This window comes from Miscanthus floridulus, chromosome 19 (genome assembly GCF_019320115.1).
Source record: "Miscanthus floridulus cultivar M001 chromosome 19, ASM1932011v1, whole genome shotgun sequence".
NCBI classification, from domain to species: Eukaryota; Viridiplantae; Streptophyta; class Magnoliopsida; order Poales; family Poaceae; genus Miscanthus; species Miscanthus floridulus.
The window spans coordinates 82,943,635-82,963,163 of NC_089598.1; the positions used below are offsets into that span (position 1 = coordinate 82,943,635).

General features: G+C 48.2%; 3 protein-coding genes across 3 annotated transcripts; 1 reads left to right on the forward strand and 2 right to left on the reverse strand.

Moving 5' to 3' along the window:
• Positions 1 to 1,438: 1,438 nt before the first annotated feature.
• LOC136529045 (NADP-dependent alkenal double bond reductase P2-like) lies at positions 1,439 to 3,697 on the reverse strand. Its single transcript, XM_066522094.1, has 4 exons — positions 3,230 to 3,697; positions 2,734 to 3,105; positions 2,470 to 2,552; positions 1,439 to 2,374 (listed from the first exon to the last, which is right to left on the reverse strand). The coding sequence occupies exons 1-4, from the start codon at positions 3,446 to 3,448 to the stop codon at positions 2,002 to 2,004; spliced, it is 1,047 nt and encodes a 348-aa protein (XP_066378191.1). The 5' UTR covers positions 3,449 to 3,697; the 3' UTR covers positions 1,439 to 2,001.
• Positions 3,698 to 4,248: 551 nt separating this feature from the next.
• On the forward strand, positions 4,249 to 6,228 carry LOC136526269 (uncharacterized). The gene is made up of 2 exons (XM_066518998.1): positions 4,249 to 4,335; positions 4,384 to 6,228. The coding sequence occupies exons 1-2, from the start codon at positions 4,249 to 4,251 to the stop codon at positions 6,226 to 6,228; spliced, it is 1,932 nt and encodes a 643-aa protein (XP_066375095.1).
• A 1,406-nt stretch (positions 6,229 to 7,634) lies between these two features.
• LOC136528806 (heme oxygenase 1, chloroplastic-like) lies at positions 7,635 to 11,685 on the reverse strand. Its single transcript, XM_066521789.1, has 4 exons — positions 11,022 to 11,685; positions 8,432 to 8,655; positions 7,971 to 8,078; positions 7,635 to 7,866 (listed from the first exon to the last, which is right to left on the reverse strand). The coding sequence occupies exons 1-4, from the start codon at positions 11,476 to 11,478 to the stop codon at positions 7,774 to 7,776; spliced, it is 882 nt and encodes a 293-aa protein (XP_066377886.1). The 5' UTR covers positions 11,479 to 11,685; the 3' UTR covers positions 7,635 to 7,773.
• Positions 11,686 to 19,529: the final 7,844 nt, after the last annotated feature.

A 19,529-nucleotide genomic window follows, 5' to 3' on the forward strand; every position in this document is an offset into this window, starting at 1 on the left:
TGTACTACCCTTGTCCTCCCTTCAAACTATAAAAGGAAAGGACCTGGGCTATTTCTGAGGGGGGAGACTCACGAAGAACAACGCCCTGTAACACACATTTCCCAGCCGCCTGAGAGCAGCGTCTCAAGCAGGCCACACCACACCTCACCGAGACCTGGGACTAGCTCCCTCTCTCACCTGGCTTGTAACCCCCTACTACAAGCACTTCGGTGCAAGGAATACAAGATCGATCTCTTAGACTGGACGTAGGGCACCAATTGCCTGAACTAGTATAAGCCTTGTGTCTCTTTGCATCACCATCCGGGATTGGGAACACGCAGTTCAAATTCACTGGTTGGTTGAGGACCCCCGGTCCAAAACACCGACAGTTAGGAATCAGGATAAATACGAAAGCCAATTCAGTAGGGCTTCTTTTTCTCTCTAGAGGTTGTTTACATGTCAAATCTCAGCTAACCCACACAACACCAGTACACCACATGTGAAACATTATTCTTTTTGCTATTGTACCAAATGGTGCCTTTTGCCTTCCTAATTGTGAATCAGACCCGCATAGAAGTTTGTTGAGATCATAAAAAAAGGTCTCCCCACCATCCCTAAGTGGTGCTAGTTTTGGTGTACTTTAGTCAACATTTGCTACTCACCTTAAAACTTTAATATACCATGTGAATCACACAACGCCTGAAATGGAGTGAGAGGTTTCAAAATGAAGTTCTAAAATTTATTTTTTCTATTCATCTTAAATTTTGCAAATGTTTTAAACTCTAAAGATTAGCATCATCTATGTACCATGGTACCAAGTCTTCAGTACCCTCCCTTTTTACCGCATAATGCAAATATACAACAAATCTGAGAAATATCCTATCAAAATCTGCTAGTGAGTACACAGTGAAGTCTGAAAAATTAAACTATATTTGAGTACATAGTGAAGTCTAGAAAACTGAACTATTATCAGACCCATAAGCTAGGCCATCATTTTTCGTGTGGGCCCTTAACCAGCCTGGCAGCTGAGTCTTATTCATTGACTGATGGACCACATAGTTTGGTTGAGTTTGGTTGAGTGGACAGTGACATTGTGTGCTGCTGAATACAAATCAATTAATAAGCTAAATTGGAAAATTTCAAAGGAGAACCAAATAAAACATACAGAAAATAAAAAAAAGTCAAAAAATTCAGATAATAGTTTGCTGACTATTCTTATTTACGAATAATCAATTTACATCAGTTGAACACAGAACTTACATCAAACAGAAATAGTAAAATATAGTACAATAACATGTAATCTGCTCCTGTTAAAAGAATGAATATACATACAATACATAGCTAGAGGGTGATTTGATGGGGGCAACATGTCCCTTCACCTGCAAAGCAGCATGCTGCTGCTACAGTAATGTCCTGCTGTTTGCGTCTCCATTGACTGCTACAGTAATGCCATGCTGTTTGCATCTCCATCTACTGCTGCAGTAGGCACAGGCACAGTAGTGCCTGCTGTTGCACCTCCCGTGGCTTGCCGCGCCATGCGCCGTGGCGCGGCAGTGCCGCGCCTAGAACCGCGGAGCGGTAGTCCCTGCTACGTCACCGGTCAACGCTCCGGTCGTCGCCATCAGCATTTTTGCTGCGCCACTATGCATGGTGCGGCACAGGCATTTCGTCGCGCCATGACAATAGGCGCGGCCAAAAGTGTTAGATTTAGAAATAAAAAACAAATAGTATTAGATTTAGAATTAATTTATAAAAAATGTTAAAATTAAAAAAATATTCGCCGGAGGCAACGTCGCAAGCAAGCAGCCAGAACAATATACTAACTGGAATGCCGTTGCAGATTTATGTTCTTGCCAGTTATGCTCATTCTTTTTTTTTCAGTTATTAAATTAACGTCGCAAGCCACCGCATTTCACTTCACACCCCACTGCATTCCATTTCAGTTAAATTAACAAAGCCACTCCAATTTCTAGGGTACTCATGAATCACCGGCATGACAGGATGCTCCATGGACGGTTCTTTCTACGCCAGCTTAACGAGCTTCTTGCCAACGTTCTGGCCGCGGAACAGCGCGGCGAACGCCGACGGGACGCTCTCGAGCCCGTCGGACACGTCCTCGACCACCTTGACCTTGCCCTCCCTGATCCAGTCGGCGATGATGGTGTTGAACTCGGCGAACTTGGGCAGGAAGTCCCAGGCGAAGAAGCCCCGGATGGTGATGCGCTTGTAGATCACGTCCAGCAGGTCCGGCACCGCGCGCCGCCCGCCGCCCGTGTACTCGGCGATGACGCCGCTGAGCGCCACCCGGCCGTAGGTGTTCATGTTGGCCAGCGCCGCCTCCAGCATCTCGCCGCCCACGTTCTCAAAGTAGACGTCGATGCCGTCGGGGAAGTACCTGAACAAAATGCATGCTCTGTGTCAGGTCAGCCTGCCCTGCAGGGCAGATGGCTCAGATGGCGACGAGCACGATCGGACAGTGGCTGCACTGACCTCTTCAGAGCTGATTTCAGGTCAGGTTCCTCTTTGTAGTTGAAAGCATCGTCGAATCCCAGCTTGTCTTTGAGCAGATCAACCTGTGAATTCATCCAGTTTCATATAACCAGCTGATTTCAAAATTGAACGGTGGCTCGTGCTTTTCAAAAACCTGGGCCAGTGGGCCATTTGCATGTGTGGCTAAACACTGGCTGACAGTGACACGCGTGGCTCAGGGCACCACAGAAACATTTGTGACGTGCTGGAGATGGAGGGCAGTACCTTGGCTTTGGTCCCGGCGCACCCGACGACGTAGCAGCCGGCGATCTTGGCGAACTGGCCGACGAGGCTGCCGACGGAGCCCGACGCCGCCGACACGAACACCTTCTCGCCCTTCACCGGCTTGCCCACCTCGAAGAGGCCGCCGTACGCGGTCATGCCGCTGGTGCCCAGCACGCTGATGTGGTGGGACAGGGGGAAGCCCGCGTCGTCGTCGGCGGCGGCGGAGTCGGCGACCTTGGACATGAGCACGGCCGGGGACGGCTTGAACAGTGTGTAGTCCTCCCACCCGAGCACGCCGGCCACCACGTCGCCCGCCTTGTACTCCTCGCACGCCGACGCCACCACCTCGCCGCCCGCGTACGCCGCGATCCTCTTCACGGCCGGAGACGGAGATAGAATAGAAGCAGACTCTTCTCGTCAGGCGCACGTATTGATGGAGAGCAGAGCAGGACGGAGACCTGGCGACGACTCGTCGTCGCTTTAGCTGGTTGCTTACCTGGCCGGGCAGGATGCTGTCGACGGCGAGGTGCGACGCGCTGCTCCGCTTCATGCGGTTGAGCTGGTACGGGTCGATGGACAGGTACAGGTTCCTGACGAGCACCTCGCCGGAGTCCGGCGCCCACCTCGCCGTCTCCTCCTTCACCTCGAAATCGGCCTCCGTCGGGGCGCCCTCGATGTGGTGCCTGGTGGCGACGTACCTGTTCACCACCTCCATTGATGGCAGCAGCAGCAGCAACAACAACGAACAATGGCAGAAGACCAACCCAAGGCTGCCGCCGCCTGCCGGTGGCTAGCTGGTCGGTAAGACAGAAGCCAAGAACAAGTGGAAAATATGTAACATGCGGAAGTTGGGAGGGACGACACGAACTGAGAGCTGAGGGTCCTAAAATACATGGACGCGACCCGTTCCCGTCGGATCTTACGAGACCGAGGTTAGATACCGAGGCCCGAAGGACGGCCTCCGGCGGAGATGCGGCTCTCCTCAGTTTTGTCATCACGTCGTACCTGATGCAGTACCTCATTTTGGTATGTACGCACGTACTGACCATCGGGACGATAGCAAGAGCCAAACTAACGTGATATATCTGGAGGTTTCTGAACCTTAGCATGGAATAAGACAAGTACGCAAGTCCGATTCCGTTTTCCATTACTACTAATTGAACAGTAGTACGTGTAAGAGGGGAGTGCAGCAGCAACAGCCGCAGCCCGCAGCGCTGCTGCAGCTAGCTCTTCCGAGCAGGCAGGTATATGCATTGTAGGCCCTCAAACCTGTAGCGTGGTGCCACTTAGATCCATAAACTCTTAAATCGTACTTCTGACACCCTAATATTGTTTAAGTATGCCACTTATGTCCATAACTCATCAGATCAAGGTTTTTGCTGACGTCCACGGAGCGCACGTGAGCTGCGCATGAGCCTGGTTTGAGGCGTGCAAATAAGCAGAGAGTCCCCCCAGTTCTTTTCATATCCTCCATTTCCCTCTCGATTCGTCGTCAGAAGTACGTAGGCGTCAGTAATGGCGGCGCAGCAACGCTCGGTGGTCCTCCCCGTGCGCGCGCTCGACGGCCGCGCTACGTCTATGCGCCTGCCCGCCACGGCCTCCGTGAGGGACCTCAAGGCAGCGATGCGTGTCTGCTTTCCGCCCGCGTAGGCTGCCCCGGCCTTCCACCTCTTCCTCCTCGGCGGCAAGCTCCTCCTGGACGCCAAGCTCGCCAACCTCTCACTCGCCCGGAGCGAGTTCGTCTCCCTCATCCCCTTCACCGCCAAGCTCCTCCTGGACGCCAAGCTCGCCAATCTCGAGTACGTCGTCATCGACGAGGCTCACTCCTACAGGGGCGCCTTCGGCTGCCACACTGCGCTCATCCTCCGGCGGCTGAAGCGCGTGTGCGCAGACATCTACGGGAGCCACCCGACCTTCATATCCTGCACGGCGACACTGGCGAACCCCCAGGAGCACGTCACGGAGCTCGCCGGCCTGGACGCTGACGACGTCGAGCTCGTGCAGAACGACGGCAGCCCTTGCGGGCCCAAGCACTTCCTCCTGTGGAACCCGTTGGTGTCAAGGCAAGGGAGGTGCCTGAGCGCAGCGCAGGAGGTCTCCCACCTCTTCGCCGAGATGGTCCAGCACGGGCTCCGGTGCATCGCCTTCTGCAAGACGAGGAAGCTCTGCGAGGCCGTGCTGGCGCGCGCACGCGAGATCCTCGAGGAGGCCTCAGCGGAGCTCGCGGACACCATCTGCGTGTACCGCGGCGAGTACATTGTCGAGGACCGGAGGAGGATCGAGGCCGGCCTCTTCGGCGGGACGCTCCGCTGCATGGCGACGACGAACGCTCTCGAGCTCGGGATCGACGTCGGCGGCATCGACGCAACGCTGCACCTCGGGTTCCCCGGGAGCATGGCGAGCCTGTGGCAACATGCCGGGCGTTTCGGGCGAAGGTTGAAGCCGTCCATCGCCATCTATGTCGGCCTCGACGACGCGCTGGACCAGTACTTCATGAGCTCCCCGCACAAGCTGTTCGACAAAACGGTGGAGCACTGCCACGTCGACTCTCGCAACCGCAAGGTCCTGGGGCAGCACCTCGCCTGCGCCGCTTTCGAGAAGCCGCTGTGCCCGAAGCACGACGCTAGGCACTTTGGTCCCGGCATGGACGGTGCCATGGTGACCCTGAGAGATCAGGATCACCTGACGAACACGAACACGAACAGTTCTGATCAGTCAGGCGTGTGGAAGTACGTCGGGCCTGACAAGAACCATGCTCATGCGGTGAGCATACGAGCGATCGAGCACGATAGGTACAAGGTGGTGGACAAGCAGGGCTACCGGGTGCTGGAGGAGATCGAGGAGAGCAAGGCTTTCTTCCAGGTGCACGAAGGCACTGTGTACATGCACCAGGGCGTCAGCTACTTGGTCAAGCAGCTAGATCTATCGACGAGGACGGCGTACTGCCGAGCAGCAGCTAATCTCAAGTACTACACCAGAGTTCATGACGTCACCGAGATCAACATCCTCCATGACGATGGCCATGGCGATGGAACTGCCGGTGATGAAACTGCATCATCATCATCATCATCGCCCAGGCTAGGGTTCGACGACGGCGTGCACGCGGCGTCGCACGCGCTGCTCAGCGTCCTGCCGTTGCGCATGATGTGCGCCGCCTCCGACCTCAGGACGCGGTGCGCCGCCGCCGCGATGCGCGGGAGCTGGAGCGGGAGGGGAGCTTCGGGTGATGGTGGTGACAGGGCGCCCGGGGTCTTGCTGCTGTACGACAAACACCCCGGCGGCATCGGCCTAGCGGCGCAGGTGGAGCGCCTCTTCGGCGAGCTGCTGGTCGCGGCCCTGCAGTTGGTCTCGGCGTGCGGCTGCGCCGGCGCGGATGGCTGCTCGAGCTGCGTGCAGAAAAGAACTGGGGGCCTCTCTGCTTATTTGCACGCCCCAAACCAGGCTCACGCGCAGCTCACGTGTGCTCTGTGGACGCCACGTCGGCAAAAACCTTAATCTGATGAGTTATGGACCTAAGTGACATACTTAAACAACATTAGGGTGCCAGAAGTACGATTTGAGAGTTTGTGGACCTAATTGGCACCACGAGACAAGTTCAAGGACCTATGATGCATATACCTCAAAAATTATTTTGGAAATGCTCTACCTAGGGCGTTCTAGCCCTGAACAACTCCACTCTAAAAATTTATAAAAAAAGTCCACTCGTCCAGACGTGACCTCCACCCTAGAGACGCGACCTCAACTCGCCTGCACCACCGCGGATTTCGGTGTGGTTCACGACGATCGCTGCGCCGTGCTCGGCCGCCTTCCTGGCGCCATCCTTCCTCTCCACGGGACCTCCCTTCGCCGCCGCGCCCATGCGTGGGGACTGCTTCCTCAGTCACGAGTTGGCCACCCGAGGTCGTCGCGCGCGTGCTCACACCCGATGACGCCGACAGGCGCCGCCAGCGTAAGAAGTGTCAGGTCTTGGCACAGAAGCCCTCTGATCTCATCTCCTGCTATGGCTGCGTGTCCCGATACAGACAACAGTAGGGGGTCGTACCGGGATACAATGCATGTTGCAAGCGTACATTTTAAATGTTTTAGAGGTATGTTACAAAAGTAGATCGGGATATTACATATGTTGTAATGGTTGTACACATGTTGCAAGCGTCTATCCCCAATGTTTCATCTGTTTTTTAGACGTATGTTGCAAATGTGTCTATCTGGATGTTGCATATGTTTCACACATATTACATGTGTTTTATCTGGATGTGAAGTATGTTTGGAATGGTTTTCAAGTGTTTATGTATGTTTTAAATGTTTTATCTGTCTTCAGACATACGTTGTAATATCTAGATGTTCTAAAAATAGATTAGAGTGTTGCACGTTAAATCCTGTTAGAAGCGGGTGGAGGCGTGAGCGGTCCCGCGCTAGCACACGGTGCGGGTGACGTCTGGGCAACATGGGCCCATGAAAAGCCCGCGCGGGCAGGGGCGTGTTGTCACGAGTACAGAGTGCAAGCACGCGCATGAAATGAATCGGCACGGATCAAGTACCATCCAATGGATGGGGTATTCCGAAATTATTTGGTACATGGTACTCACGCACGCACGCTGCGAAACGGATACACCCATACACTACGGCTACGCATGTTGATTGGCAGAACTCTTGGCATTGGCGGTACTGGGACGACCGATTCTATTTGTCTTGAAACGACCTACAGATTTGTGGGGCCATCCACAATATATCGCATCGCAATTCGCACATCGCAGCGGCAGCTGTGCGTAGTGGCAGCGCCATCCGCCGTATCCACGGCCATGGTGCCGTGCCATCCGATTCCACCACAGAAAACAGATACCTTCAGTCAGAGGCACCGCGGCAGCACTCAGCATTCACCGAACACCAGCGATGAATGGGAGGTTTATTTAACACTTGGTAACTTGATTGCAGGTAAATCGTACCGGGGGGAGGAGCTCCCCCTCACCAGTAATGAAGTTTTAACAGTCAAGGATTATGTATTTACAGCGTTTGCGACTGGATCAGCCAACAATTGTCAGATCAGGTGAATATATGGCGGAGGAGGCCTCCTGAGTAGGCGAACGACTTCTCCGTCTCCTCGAGGCAGTGGTCCTTCTCCTCCCGAGACCAGCTCTGCGGAACCAGTACATGGAACAGAATTTGCCATTTAGTTAAAAAGCTTTGGTCCTCGCACTGGGCCGGGAGAAAAGAGGCAGTCCAGGCCTCCAGGGACTTACTGAAGCAACTTCGTTAAGCTTGTTGCGGACGTTCTGCAGCAGATGGGAGAGATTGCCCTCCCACTTGTAGAACTCCAGCTCTTTCTTGTTCAGAATCTTCTCAGAAACCTAAGATACCAGGAGCACATGATACTCTGTTAAATGATACTACAAGATAACGGAGGAACAAGTAGTTTCAGACTTCTAATCTGCCCACATCAGCAATGGAAAAAAAAACACGGAGTCATATTCCTAACCGGAATTGCACTGTACTATTGACAAAGAAAAAAGAACACGAGGAATCATGTTCAATAGAAAATGCATAAGCATGCTTTGGGATTTGATTGATGACATCAGACACACAGAAAATATCCTGAATATGTCAATGCGGTGTAAATTATGTATGCCAAAATAATGTTTTGACATGATGTCATATACTCAGTATTTGTCATTTTCTCAGAAGAGGGGGTGGAGCGGTTCACCTTTTTGCCAATCATTCGGCCTCCAGCAGTATGAGCAAAGTACACGTTATAGAAATGGCAGATAAATGCCTGGGGGTCCTTCTCAGACAGCTCTTCCAGTAGAGAAGAGTATGTGGTGCCAGGGTCCGATGGTTCTGGAATTGTGTGGCCCTGTTGCCTGAACCATTCCAGATCCTTTTTGAGTGCCTCTGATCTCTCCAGCCCAGTATTCCGGAACTCTGCATCTGAAACACACACCACTAGAATGTCAACAAGGAGCACCTTTGCAAATCTTGACGAAGCAATTGCCCATTAACTACTACACCCTCCGTTCCAAATTATACGACGTTCCGGCTTTTCTTGATACATTTGTTTTTACTATATATCTAAGACATAGTGTATATCTAAGTGCATAGCAAAAGCTATGTATCTAGAAAAGCCAAAACATCTTATTATTTAGAATGGAGTATGAGATTACATTTGCACAAAAAGTATGGAAGTTTGTGAGCCCTTTCATTTGTCGAAGTCAATTGACTTGTCCACAGAGTAAAACAATATTAGCAGCAGTTAAAGGTTCATATCATTTTATTCCACCCTTTCATGCGTTTCTTTGGTAAACATTTTTGTTTTCTAACAACGCACACAAATCAATAAAAAGAGATTTCTGTGTCTTACAAGCCAATCTATAATGAAGAGCTAACCCAAGAACACATGCAAACACAACAGCATATGGTAATATGTGTACCAAACTACCAATAGGTATAAAGAAACATCAGCCATTCTAGTTTCTAGATCTAACAAGAGCAAGGTTGCCGGGGCAGTGAGAAATTGGAATATAATACTTGTATGACACTACCATTATCTCTTATGCTTTACTTACAGATAAACCATGTTAAGAGGGCAAATGCAACTATAAGTACACCACAGACTACAACCATTTTTCCTACATGAGTGTTTAATCACGTTAATCCTTTAAATGAGTTCATATTGGAGGCCGTGGTACAACAGTACAACAACAACAACAAAGCCTTTAAGTCCCAAACAAGTTAGGGTAGGCTAGAGTTGAAACCCAGCAGAAGCCATCAAGGTTCAGGCACGTGAATCTTTTGGGTTTCATCTCCATTAGAATGGCTAGATTTAACGTTGGCTCACCACGCCTATCACAACCCTCCTCCTTTACCAGGGCTTGGGACCTGCTATGGCCGTGGTGCAACAGTATGCAACCATATCACAAACTGAACTCCAAAACAATAATACCACAAAACAATCTTTTTTGCATGCGCTTGGGGTAATGGTTTTTGCAGATTATACCCTTGTAACACAATATTTCAAATTCAAGTGGTGATTAGAACTTTGACTTCGTATATCATAACAAAGTAAGAAGGCCTTTAAATTCACGTCTAACAGTTGCGGTTGTTTTGTTAATGCAACAGAGAGGAGGTACCTATCTAGATATAAATATTACAACGATACAGAAAACCACCAAACAGAAATAAAGGATAGATCAGACTATTATTCTTTTGAGCAAGTTGATCCATACATTGACCAAATTAGATGAACCAGAAAGAGGAACAAGTTCAGCAATAAATAACAATGTCACAAAGATAGAGATTTTTATGTCCAGTTTACATATACAAAATAGCACACTGGAATTCAAATGAAATAGCACTCACCATACTAATATAAGTCCATTAGGTTTGTCCTAAGTCAATCTTCTTCAACTTTGGCCATCAATATTTCAACCATCAATATTTCAAATCTTATAGACTGAAAACACAAGATTGATATTATAACATTCATTTTGGGAAATACTTCCATAATATATTAATCTCGCATAGTCGATCTATGTACAATTTAAGATACTAACGGTCAAAGTTAAACAAGTTTGACTTAGGACAAACCTAGATGGACTTATTTGTGCTTGGAGGAAATAGTTTCTAACTTCAAGTAAAGCTCTCTATACTTATTAAACAGTTCTTGATCTAATACAAAGCAACTCAATCTTCACAAAAGGGAGAAAACAACAAGTCATTATTAGTTGAGTTCAAGCAAAACTAACTTCTTCCTTGCAAGAATATGCAACCATCCATGTGCTTAAAAGTCATTCTCTACCTATTACATGGATGTTTTTATTTTTGCGACTTTCTATTACATCGATGGTTAGGCCAAACTCTTTTTCCAACACTCAAATTCATAGCCGAAAAGAGAAATAAAACCACCCAAAACAGTACAGGTGCATCCCCTCGTGAAGCTACACAGGCACTGCTACCCCAAGTCCCCAACAGACATTGAACCTTCAGTTTAATAAAAAATAAATAAAAGTCATAGCGAAATTACTCTGGAAATTTTACCGTCATTATTTTTTACTTTTCATGCATAGAAAATCGATTTATTATTAATCAATGGGCTATTGTATTCTTATTTTTTCTTACAAAAAAACAAAGTAGACAAGGAGTATTTTTTCTGGCAACGAACCAATCAAATTTCACCGGTTCAATAGAGGCACACGAAGCACAACAGGCGCCATCCACTTCCAGGGATCGCGTAAGAGCCGCACCTTTTTCCACCAATCAAGACAAACAGGGAAGGGAAAGTAAAGCGAATCACTCACACCACGGGACGGCGGCGCGTTCGACGATGTCTTCGAGCGTCTGGAAGACGAGCTTGCTGTCGACGAGGAATCGGAGGTAGCCCTCGACGGAGGGCTCCCACTTGGCGACGGGAGGCGCCTCGGGCTCCTTCTCCCCCTCGCGGGCCTGGTCCTTGGTGTGGAGCTTCATCGCGACCGCCCGCATCTCCTCCACGAACGGCTTGCTCCCTTCCTCCCCACTCGCCGCGGGCGCCATCTCCGTCGCCGCCGCCGCCGCGACCAGCCTCCTCTGCGCCGTCACCGCCGCCGCCGCGGGCGCGAGAGCGACAGACACCACCCGGGTCACGGGCCGGGCCGCGACGGAGACGGAGACGGAGAGTCTGTTCCACCTCCCGGAGGAGACTCTAGCGGTCGCGGTAGCGGGCGCGAGCAGGGAGAGGGCGTTGGGCGCGGAGAGCGATGCCGGTGGGGGCGCCATGGCCGCGGTGCCTTGTAGCGAGCGCTGTGCGCTGATGCTAGGGTACCGTGCTGGGGACGCGAAGGCGCCGCTGACGAACGACAGCGACCGGGGGACGGGGACTGTGGCGGTGGAGTGCGGTGTTGGTCTGGCGGCAGCGGGAGGTGCGGTGCGGGTGGGAGCGCGAGGAGTGGGAGTGAATAGAATAACCGGGGGGAACGGATTGGAACGGCCGGCTGGGGAATAAGGATGGCAACGGGATGTATCCGTCGGCCTATCGTGGGAACGTTATCTTCTCCGGCTACGGAGAATTCATTCGGTTTCCGTTCTCGTTATTTGTCTTGGATATAGATTTTTAATCATTTCTATATTTGTTGGATATTGGTCGGGTAACAGATACCCGACAGGTACTGCATACTCGATAAACAAGGACACTTGAGGTCGCAGCTTTGCAATAGGAGACGTTTCTTCTTCGTCCTGATATAAGTATCGGAGTTTTGGAGATGCCGAGGGGAAGGAGCGAGGTTACGAGAAGGACGAGCAAAGGTGACAGAGAGACCGAATTGAGGAAGCGAGGGGCACGAGAGCTCGTGAGGCAGGCGTGCTTGTGCTGCTAACGGAGATGGTGAGGAAAAATTAAACTAGGGTTCCTAGAGCACATAAACTATATATATGATTGTTCAGATTTAGACTAAAATACCTATGTTGAACTTTTTTGGGCCTAATACTCGCATGACAGCTTAAATAGTTAGGTTTTCCAACGGGTAACGGAGACGGATAAATAGAGAACGTTTCTATACCCGTTATACTCGTCGAAAATAAATTCTTGTCCATTTAGATATCCACAGTTGGTATTTGGACCGTTGCCAGTCTTTACTGGGGAAGACGATGGGCGGAAAGGGCAGGCGACAGTTACACTGACATGTGGGGCCTCTAAATTTTGTGGGTCCTGATATCAGTGGGTACCCGAATGGATGAGAGAGGTAGTAGTAGCAAAGCTTTACCGGTGTTGCTTTGGTATTGGTCTCTGACTGTGGGCCCCATAGCCCATGGGGAGCCAATGGGCCTTCACGTGACCGCGGCCTGGGCGACAGTCTCGGCCGTATCCTCGTGTTTTTAGCAGTATTTTATTACTTTCATAGGGCCCTGGCCGCTGGGCCCTGGCAGAAAGAAATAAAACCAGTATAGTGTTTGTTTTCAGCTCTATACTTTCCCTGTGCCAAGGATTTTATAGCTTAGTGCTACAGTAAATATGTGCTAATAACGAATTAATTCGTTTATGATTTGACAATGTGGTGTTACAGTACACGCGTTAATGACGAACTAAATTAGGCTTAATAAATTCGTCTCATGGATTACTGACGGATTCTATAATTTATTTTTTTATTAGTATCCGAACACCACATATGATACTCCATGTGATATCCGATGAGACACCTCTTAAACTTTAGTCCATGCATTCAAACACCCCGACCGTACTCTACTCCGTACATTTCTCTATTCTCATCTGTAGTTTCCAAAGAGGACCGAGCGTAGCTCGTTGGCTCGCTCGCCAGGTGTGCCAGCTGCCGGGTGTGAGTTCGATCCCCACGATCGACACTCACGTGCCTCAGGTTCTGGGTATCTGTAGCCTCACACGTGGATGCGTCACAATGGTCAGAGTAACATGCCCATCACGTGCGAAGCCTGAATGACTTCGGATATCTCTCAGCCACGTGCAACCTATTCGTGTAGGTGTAGGTCTAATTTGCGCACTAGGGTGTGTGGTGACATGAGTTGGTACGTGAGTTCGTATACTACAACTTATACTCGAAGAGTATGCATAAAAAAACTATAGTTATCAAAGATTATTATTCTCAACAATAACGGGGCTCCCCATGTTCGTAGAACAAAAGGCTGAGATCAAAGCAGGGAAGTTATTGTTTGTCATGAGCTTCTATTGAAAGTTGCATAAGCTCAATCGCATTTAGGTCTCGTTCAACTATGCTGAAATGTGCTTTGAAATCATTTCAGCTGATCAAAGATCTATAAATTAATAAACCATTCCAGCTGAAAATCGTTCCAGAGAATCGTTCCTGGATAACTGAACGAGGCCTTAACCTAAATCGAGCCAGTGAGGTTATTGATTCTCCGTTTTCTAGTTCAACCAGTGAACTGTTTGATGATTTTTTTTCCCCATTTGTATGTTAGTAGTAGAAAGTCCCCCGTCCCCATCCCTTAAGAAAAAGGGAATTTCCTGCGGAGATATCAGGTCCCATCGACATCTCTCGGGTACAAACCAGCGCAGAAGAGAGCTTTGTTTTCAGTCCATAGGAATAGGAATTTGGAAAAGTTGTACGACGGGCAGAGGATTTCGGTGCCGTCACGGAGTGAGCTTGAAAATTCCTCACGGTTAAGACACTAGCAAATGACCCTGAAGGCCACCGTGAGTCCATCAGGGCAGGAGAGGCTGCTGCCGCCGCTACTTTACTAGCGCTAGCTGCTTTGCTTGACTACGCAACGTGATGGAGACGTAAGGCTCGATAATCTCAAAGTTTCGTCAAATCCGGGCGAAATATGCCAGTTTTTATTCACGTAGGGGGTACCTGCTTGCAGTTTTGATTACCCATAGCTTGTTAAACAAAGCAAGGTTGACAGTGGAATCAAGGCACCGGCCACCGGGAAAGCCGTAAATAAAGGAGATATATATTTTCGAAATTTTCTTTTACGGTAGGCGTGCGTGCTGATTTGTTAATGCGTTAAATGTATCGGGGTCCATAGATTCGTCATGATGTATCACTGAGGTACATGAATTCTCAGCGTTTTCTTGCTTACGGAGTACGTATCATTGCCAACGTGGCATGTTTTTTTTTCATTTAACCCTTTACAGCCAGGAACCAAACACGTGTTGCCACCGTGGCCATGCCGCAGCAACCGGCGGCTAGCGCCGCCCATACGCGGTCGTTCGTCCTCGCACAACAACCTCAGCCGTGAAGCTGGGCCCGGCGAGTTGAGCTCACGGCTCGCCGGCACCGCGCACCCACTCAGGCCGCACCTGTCGAGCACGTCGTTCCCCTGCCTCATCGCGACGTAGGTCCGCTGCAGCCGGTCGTGCCGCTCACGCCGGTGGTTGCCCTCGCGCAGCCTCACGTCCAGGCTGTCGTCCCTGAGCACCGCGCGCTCCACCCCCGCCCGCTCGGCGGCGGCCGTGTCCAGGTTGTCGTACACCGCGGCGTAGTATCCCAGCGCCTCGCCGAAGCGATTCCGGAAGGAGACGCCGCCGTGGCTGGCCTCCTGCTCCGTGAGCACCACGACCTCGGGCGATAGCGCGCGTCGCCGACAGGAAGCTCGCCAGCGCCGGCGGCATCTGGAGCTGTGGAGTCGACAGCGGCGGCGAGACGAAGCCCAACGGCCGTCGCCGCCGCACTTGGAGTGGCACGTCGAGCTCCTCGGCCACGTGGGTCGCACGCCAACCGTGCGTTTGCAGGGCGCGGGCCGCCCCTGTTCTTGCCGGCACGCCGCGCGCTCACCCTTGCCGTCCAGGCTTGCTGCGGCCCTGCCCCTGCCCTCGCAAAGCGGGAGGACGACGAGGCCCTGCACCCCTGCCTCTGCCCCACCCCTCGCAGTCAAGAGTGGAACCGTAGACATGACAGCGGACCGGAACAGGGACCTCAACACTCTGGTGCCTGGATGCGGCACAGTATACGGTGGCCGCCGTGGTGACTGTGCTCATCATCATCGTTGCCTTGAATTGAAGATGATGCTCCGTGTAATCAGACTCCGCAGCAGACGAACAAGGTGGTGATTTTGTAGCTCAGCCTCCAGCCAGAGAACCCAGCGACCGTGGCCGTGGCCGCATGTACTTCCTCGATGTCGCCGCGTATTGGACAACACGACACCGACACCCACGTCGAAGCCGGATGATGATTGCATCAACTTCAAGCCCCAGCTGGGCGGCGAGGCCGTGCTACAGCAAATGGTCTACTTCAACGTTTGACCTGCTATACACGAGGCGTGGCGGTGGTTGTGGTGGTTCCTGCATGCCCATGGAGGCGCGGCGGGAGCGCGAACAGGCACGGTGCGGGAGGTGGCCGGCGGCCGTGACGGGCTGACGGCAGCGGACTGCGTTGCAGTGTGCTATTATTTTTTGTGTACGGTGGCAGAGTTTCTCGTCCTCATGGCCATACGCGTGCCCACCATTGTCACTGAAGTTTGAGGCAAAGAGCAAGAGGGAAGAGGTACATTAATAAGAGAAATGAGAATAGAAGGGTTTAAGTACAAAATTACATACCCCGTTGGCATGACACGTTAGCAAGAGTTGCATATATGGCTGTGATGGACTTGTGATGTACAATTTAATAAGTTCAGAGACTAGAAATGCGTTTTTTAAGTTTATAGACCCTGTTAATATAACCTGGCGTTACGTTTGTGGTGTGTTCTAGGTGCTCTGTTGCTTCCATCATTGCGTATGCGTGCAAATGTGAAAATGTTACATGGATGATAGCGACACACCGGGAACTTGTGGATAATTACATGGATGATAGCGACACACCGGGAACTTGTGGATAAGCAGACTGTTTGTTTCGGCTGAAACGATTGTGGATTATTACTGCTGACTGGTTTGGTGTGAGAGAAAAATACTGTTCTGACTTATAATCCATGATCGTTTACGACCAAGCGAACAGACTGAAGGGTGGCCGGGTGAGCATAACTGTTTGCCCAACCTCGGGACATAAAAGATGGGTGTAGGTAGAAAACGAGGTTAACAAGCACTAAGGGCGTGTTTGGATTCAATAACTAAAATTTAGGAGGTATATTGGGAGGATGTTGTATGGGGTATTCAGATACTAATAAAAAAACAAATTACATAATCCGTCAGTACTCCACGAGACGAATTTTTTAAGCCTAATTAATCCATCATTAGCACATGTTTACTGTAGCAAAAACATTGTCAAATCATGGACTAATTAGGCTTAAAAGATTCGTTTCGTAAATTAGTCGCAAACTATGCAATTAGTTTCATAATTAGTCTATATTTAATACTCCATGCATGTGTCCAAACATTCGATTTGACAACAACTAAAATTTAGGAGGGGCAACCAAACATCCCCTAAAAATAGGAGAGAAGATAGGAGGGAGAGAGGTTAAATCAAGGTATTTATGATGGATGCTTCGGACTGTCTCCAAGAGACTCTATAAAATTATTAATGTTATTTGGAGAGTTGTTAAGTAAAAATCATTTTATTTTTTACTCTTCAACAACTTTTTATGTTGTGTGTATGCTCTAGAGAGTCATTTTTGCTTTCTATCTTTGGCTAGTGAAAAATCCGTAACAGAGAACATCTATATTTGGAGATTCAATTAAATAGGCGGTTGAAGGATAATATTCACCAAAATCTATATTCCTATAAATTAGAAAGGATATTATATAGAGTATCTCAGAGTTGCTCTTAAAGGGTTGTTTGGAGCTTAAGTTTTGTGAAAAGCAGAACCCTTAAAACCGATTTTAAAGGGCTCTTTGTACGCGCTCTAGAGAGTCATTCTTGCTCTCTATCTTTGCCTAATGAAAAATCCATAATAGATGACGTCGATATTTGAAGATCCAATTAAAGAGGTTGTGGGAGAGTATTTTTTTCACCAAAATCTCTATTTCCATACATTAGAAAGGACAAAGTATTTTGAAGTTGCTCTTAAAAGGTTGTTTGGATCTTAAGTTTAGTGGAAACCAGAATCTTTAAAACCCGTTTTTAGTCCGCTGTCCAGAAAACCCGCTTTGCTTGACTAAGCATGCTCGCAGCCTTGTTTTGATATCCGCACATTGCGGGTAATTAAAACAGAAGAACCGAAGAACAATAACTTTTTATGATCTGATCATATTCTAGGAGAGAATTCGGACATTTAGAGAAAGAAAAGGCTGGCTATCCCAATTGAGAGAGCATAACTAATCCTGTAATATGCTCCCATTAAAAATACATGAAAACAGCAAAAACATATGGATAGGTAGATGATGACGATATAGGGCATGTTAGGCTTAGCTTTATTGGACCACGTGGCACACGTGGCATGGCACAAGGAATTGCTGATTTCTTTGTGATACAACACCGCCGATTGTTAGTTCATTTCTCACCTCTGTAACGAAGTGGCGGTGAAAAAATCACACACACAACAATCTGTTTAGAGGGATTCTCGTGGTCATCCGGCTACAATAGGATTTTAATCGTATCCAAACACGACCACAAACATGCTTGTTTATGCTAAATTTGAGGTTGAACAATTTTTTATGCAAGGGGAAATGGAAAAAAAGAAAAAAAATCAAGCATGCAATAGAAATGAGGTACGAGTTCAGAAGAAGATGTTGGGTTATCTGGTTTTGCATTGGGTCATCGCCACTTCGATCCACCCTCGTCGATCAGCTTGTTCTTGTCACAACACTATTCTCTTGCAATATCGACAATGTGTGTGGTTTGGACTACTTTGGGCTACTGCCTTGCCTAGAGTCCATAGCCACAACGTCATTGCCTATCGATCGATGCTACATATGAGTACGGGAAAGTGCCGCAAGGTGGTCAGCGCCTCAGCGGCAACATGGGACGACAATCCATCGAGCGAGTCACGCGTATGCGAGTATGTATAAATCTATGTGATCCATTTTTCTATAGTAAACTTGCAAAGAAAAAGTTAGAACGACCCTTGATCACTTGTATCACGAACCAAACCTGGTGTAATGCTTCTTTAAAGTGCCCCTTAAGCAAATTCACTAAGTTCCTGCACTCACAAACAAACACAATAAAATAGATCGAAGTGGAAGTTCAATTACGTGATAAAAATGCATTAGCGAGGCAAATCAAATCGGAGACATGCAGAGTTGTTTTCTGTAGTTCAGACTCACCACACCCTACATCCCCGTTGAGAAAGTCTTAAGGGACCGCCAAAGGTCAAGCTCTAGCTGAGTCTATTTCAACCACTTTTCTCGAATCCATTAGATGATCTTTACTCTTGCCAGGGCAAGATAGCAGCCCTTGCAAACTATGTGGTGGTTCATAAGCTTAGGTGATCACCGGTGATGCCTTATCCCTCCGTCCCAAAATAAGTGATGTTTTTAACTTTTTGATATCGTGTTTGACCATTCGTCTTATTCAAAAAATTTATATAATATTATCTATTTTGTTATGACTTGTTTTATCATTAGAGATACTTTAATAATAATTTATTTATTTTATAATTTGCACAAAAAAATTAAATAAGACGAATGGTCAAACACGATATCAAAAAGTAAAAAACGTCACTTATTTTGAGACGGAGGGAGTAATTATCTAGAAAGCTTCACTTTCAAGGGAAACAAATGCTTCATGAGTTACTTGACGCAGCCACAAAAAGTGCTCAAGACTTATGATTGATCACCAGTGCTCTCACAACTTCACATAAGTCAAATCTTTGACCCCATCCAGAGGATATCACTCAAAGCAACACAATTCCCATAACTAAGGAAGGGAGAGCTCTCAAGGATTTTTGAATTTTAGAGAATATGAAATGCACCGTTGGCCCTCCAAAGTGGGAGAGTGTAACATCCTAAAAATAAAATTTCTAATTAGTAATTAAATTGTTTATTTTATTTTATTTCCAATAATGTACATAGACAAAATAACACTTTTTATGAAATTAAAAACCAAATGTAAGGACTAGAAGAAACACGTTTGATGCGGTGCATTGGGATTTGTTTGATTGTGAGGCTAATATTGTGTCAGTTAAATCCAAACTTTTATAACTTTTATATTTGACTTGTATAAGAAATATAGGAGAAAATAGTACTTTCAGAAACATGAATTAAATAATTTTTTCTAGATTCTTAATACTAAATAATGAAATAGTTCATCCTTGTTTTTTTTCAAAATTTTCAATCTCTTTGAAAAATCACAAGTTTTTTTTTTGAGGTCCCAGACATTTCGTGTAGAGATGGAAAAAAATTCAAGAAAAAAATATGCTTTGGGAGAACAACCTTTGCAAGACATGTTGGACTGGCAACTTCCGGCTTTCGTCACTCATAACAGGCGACATTATATTTATTACTTTTGATATTATAATAGAATTGTATG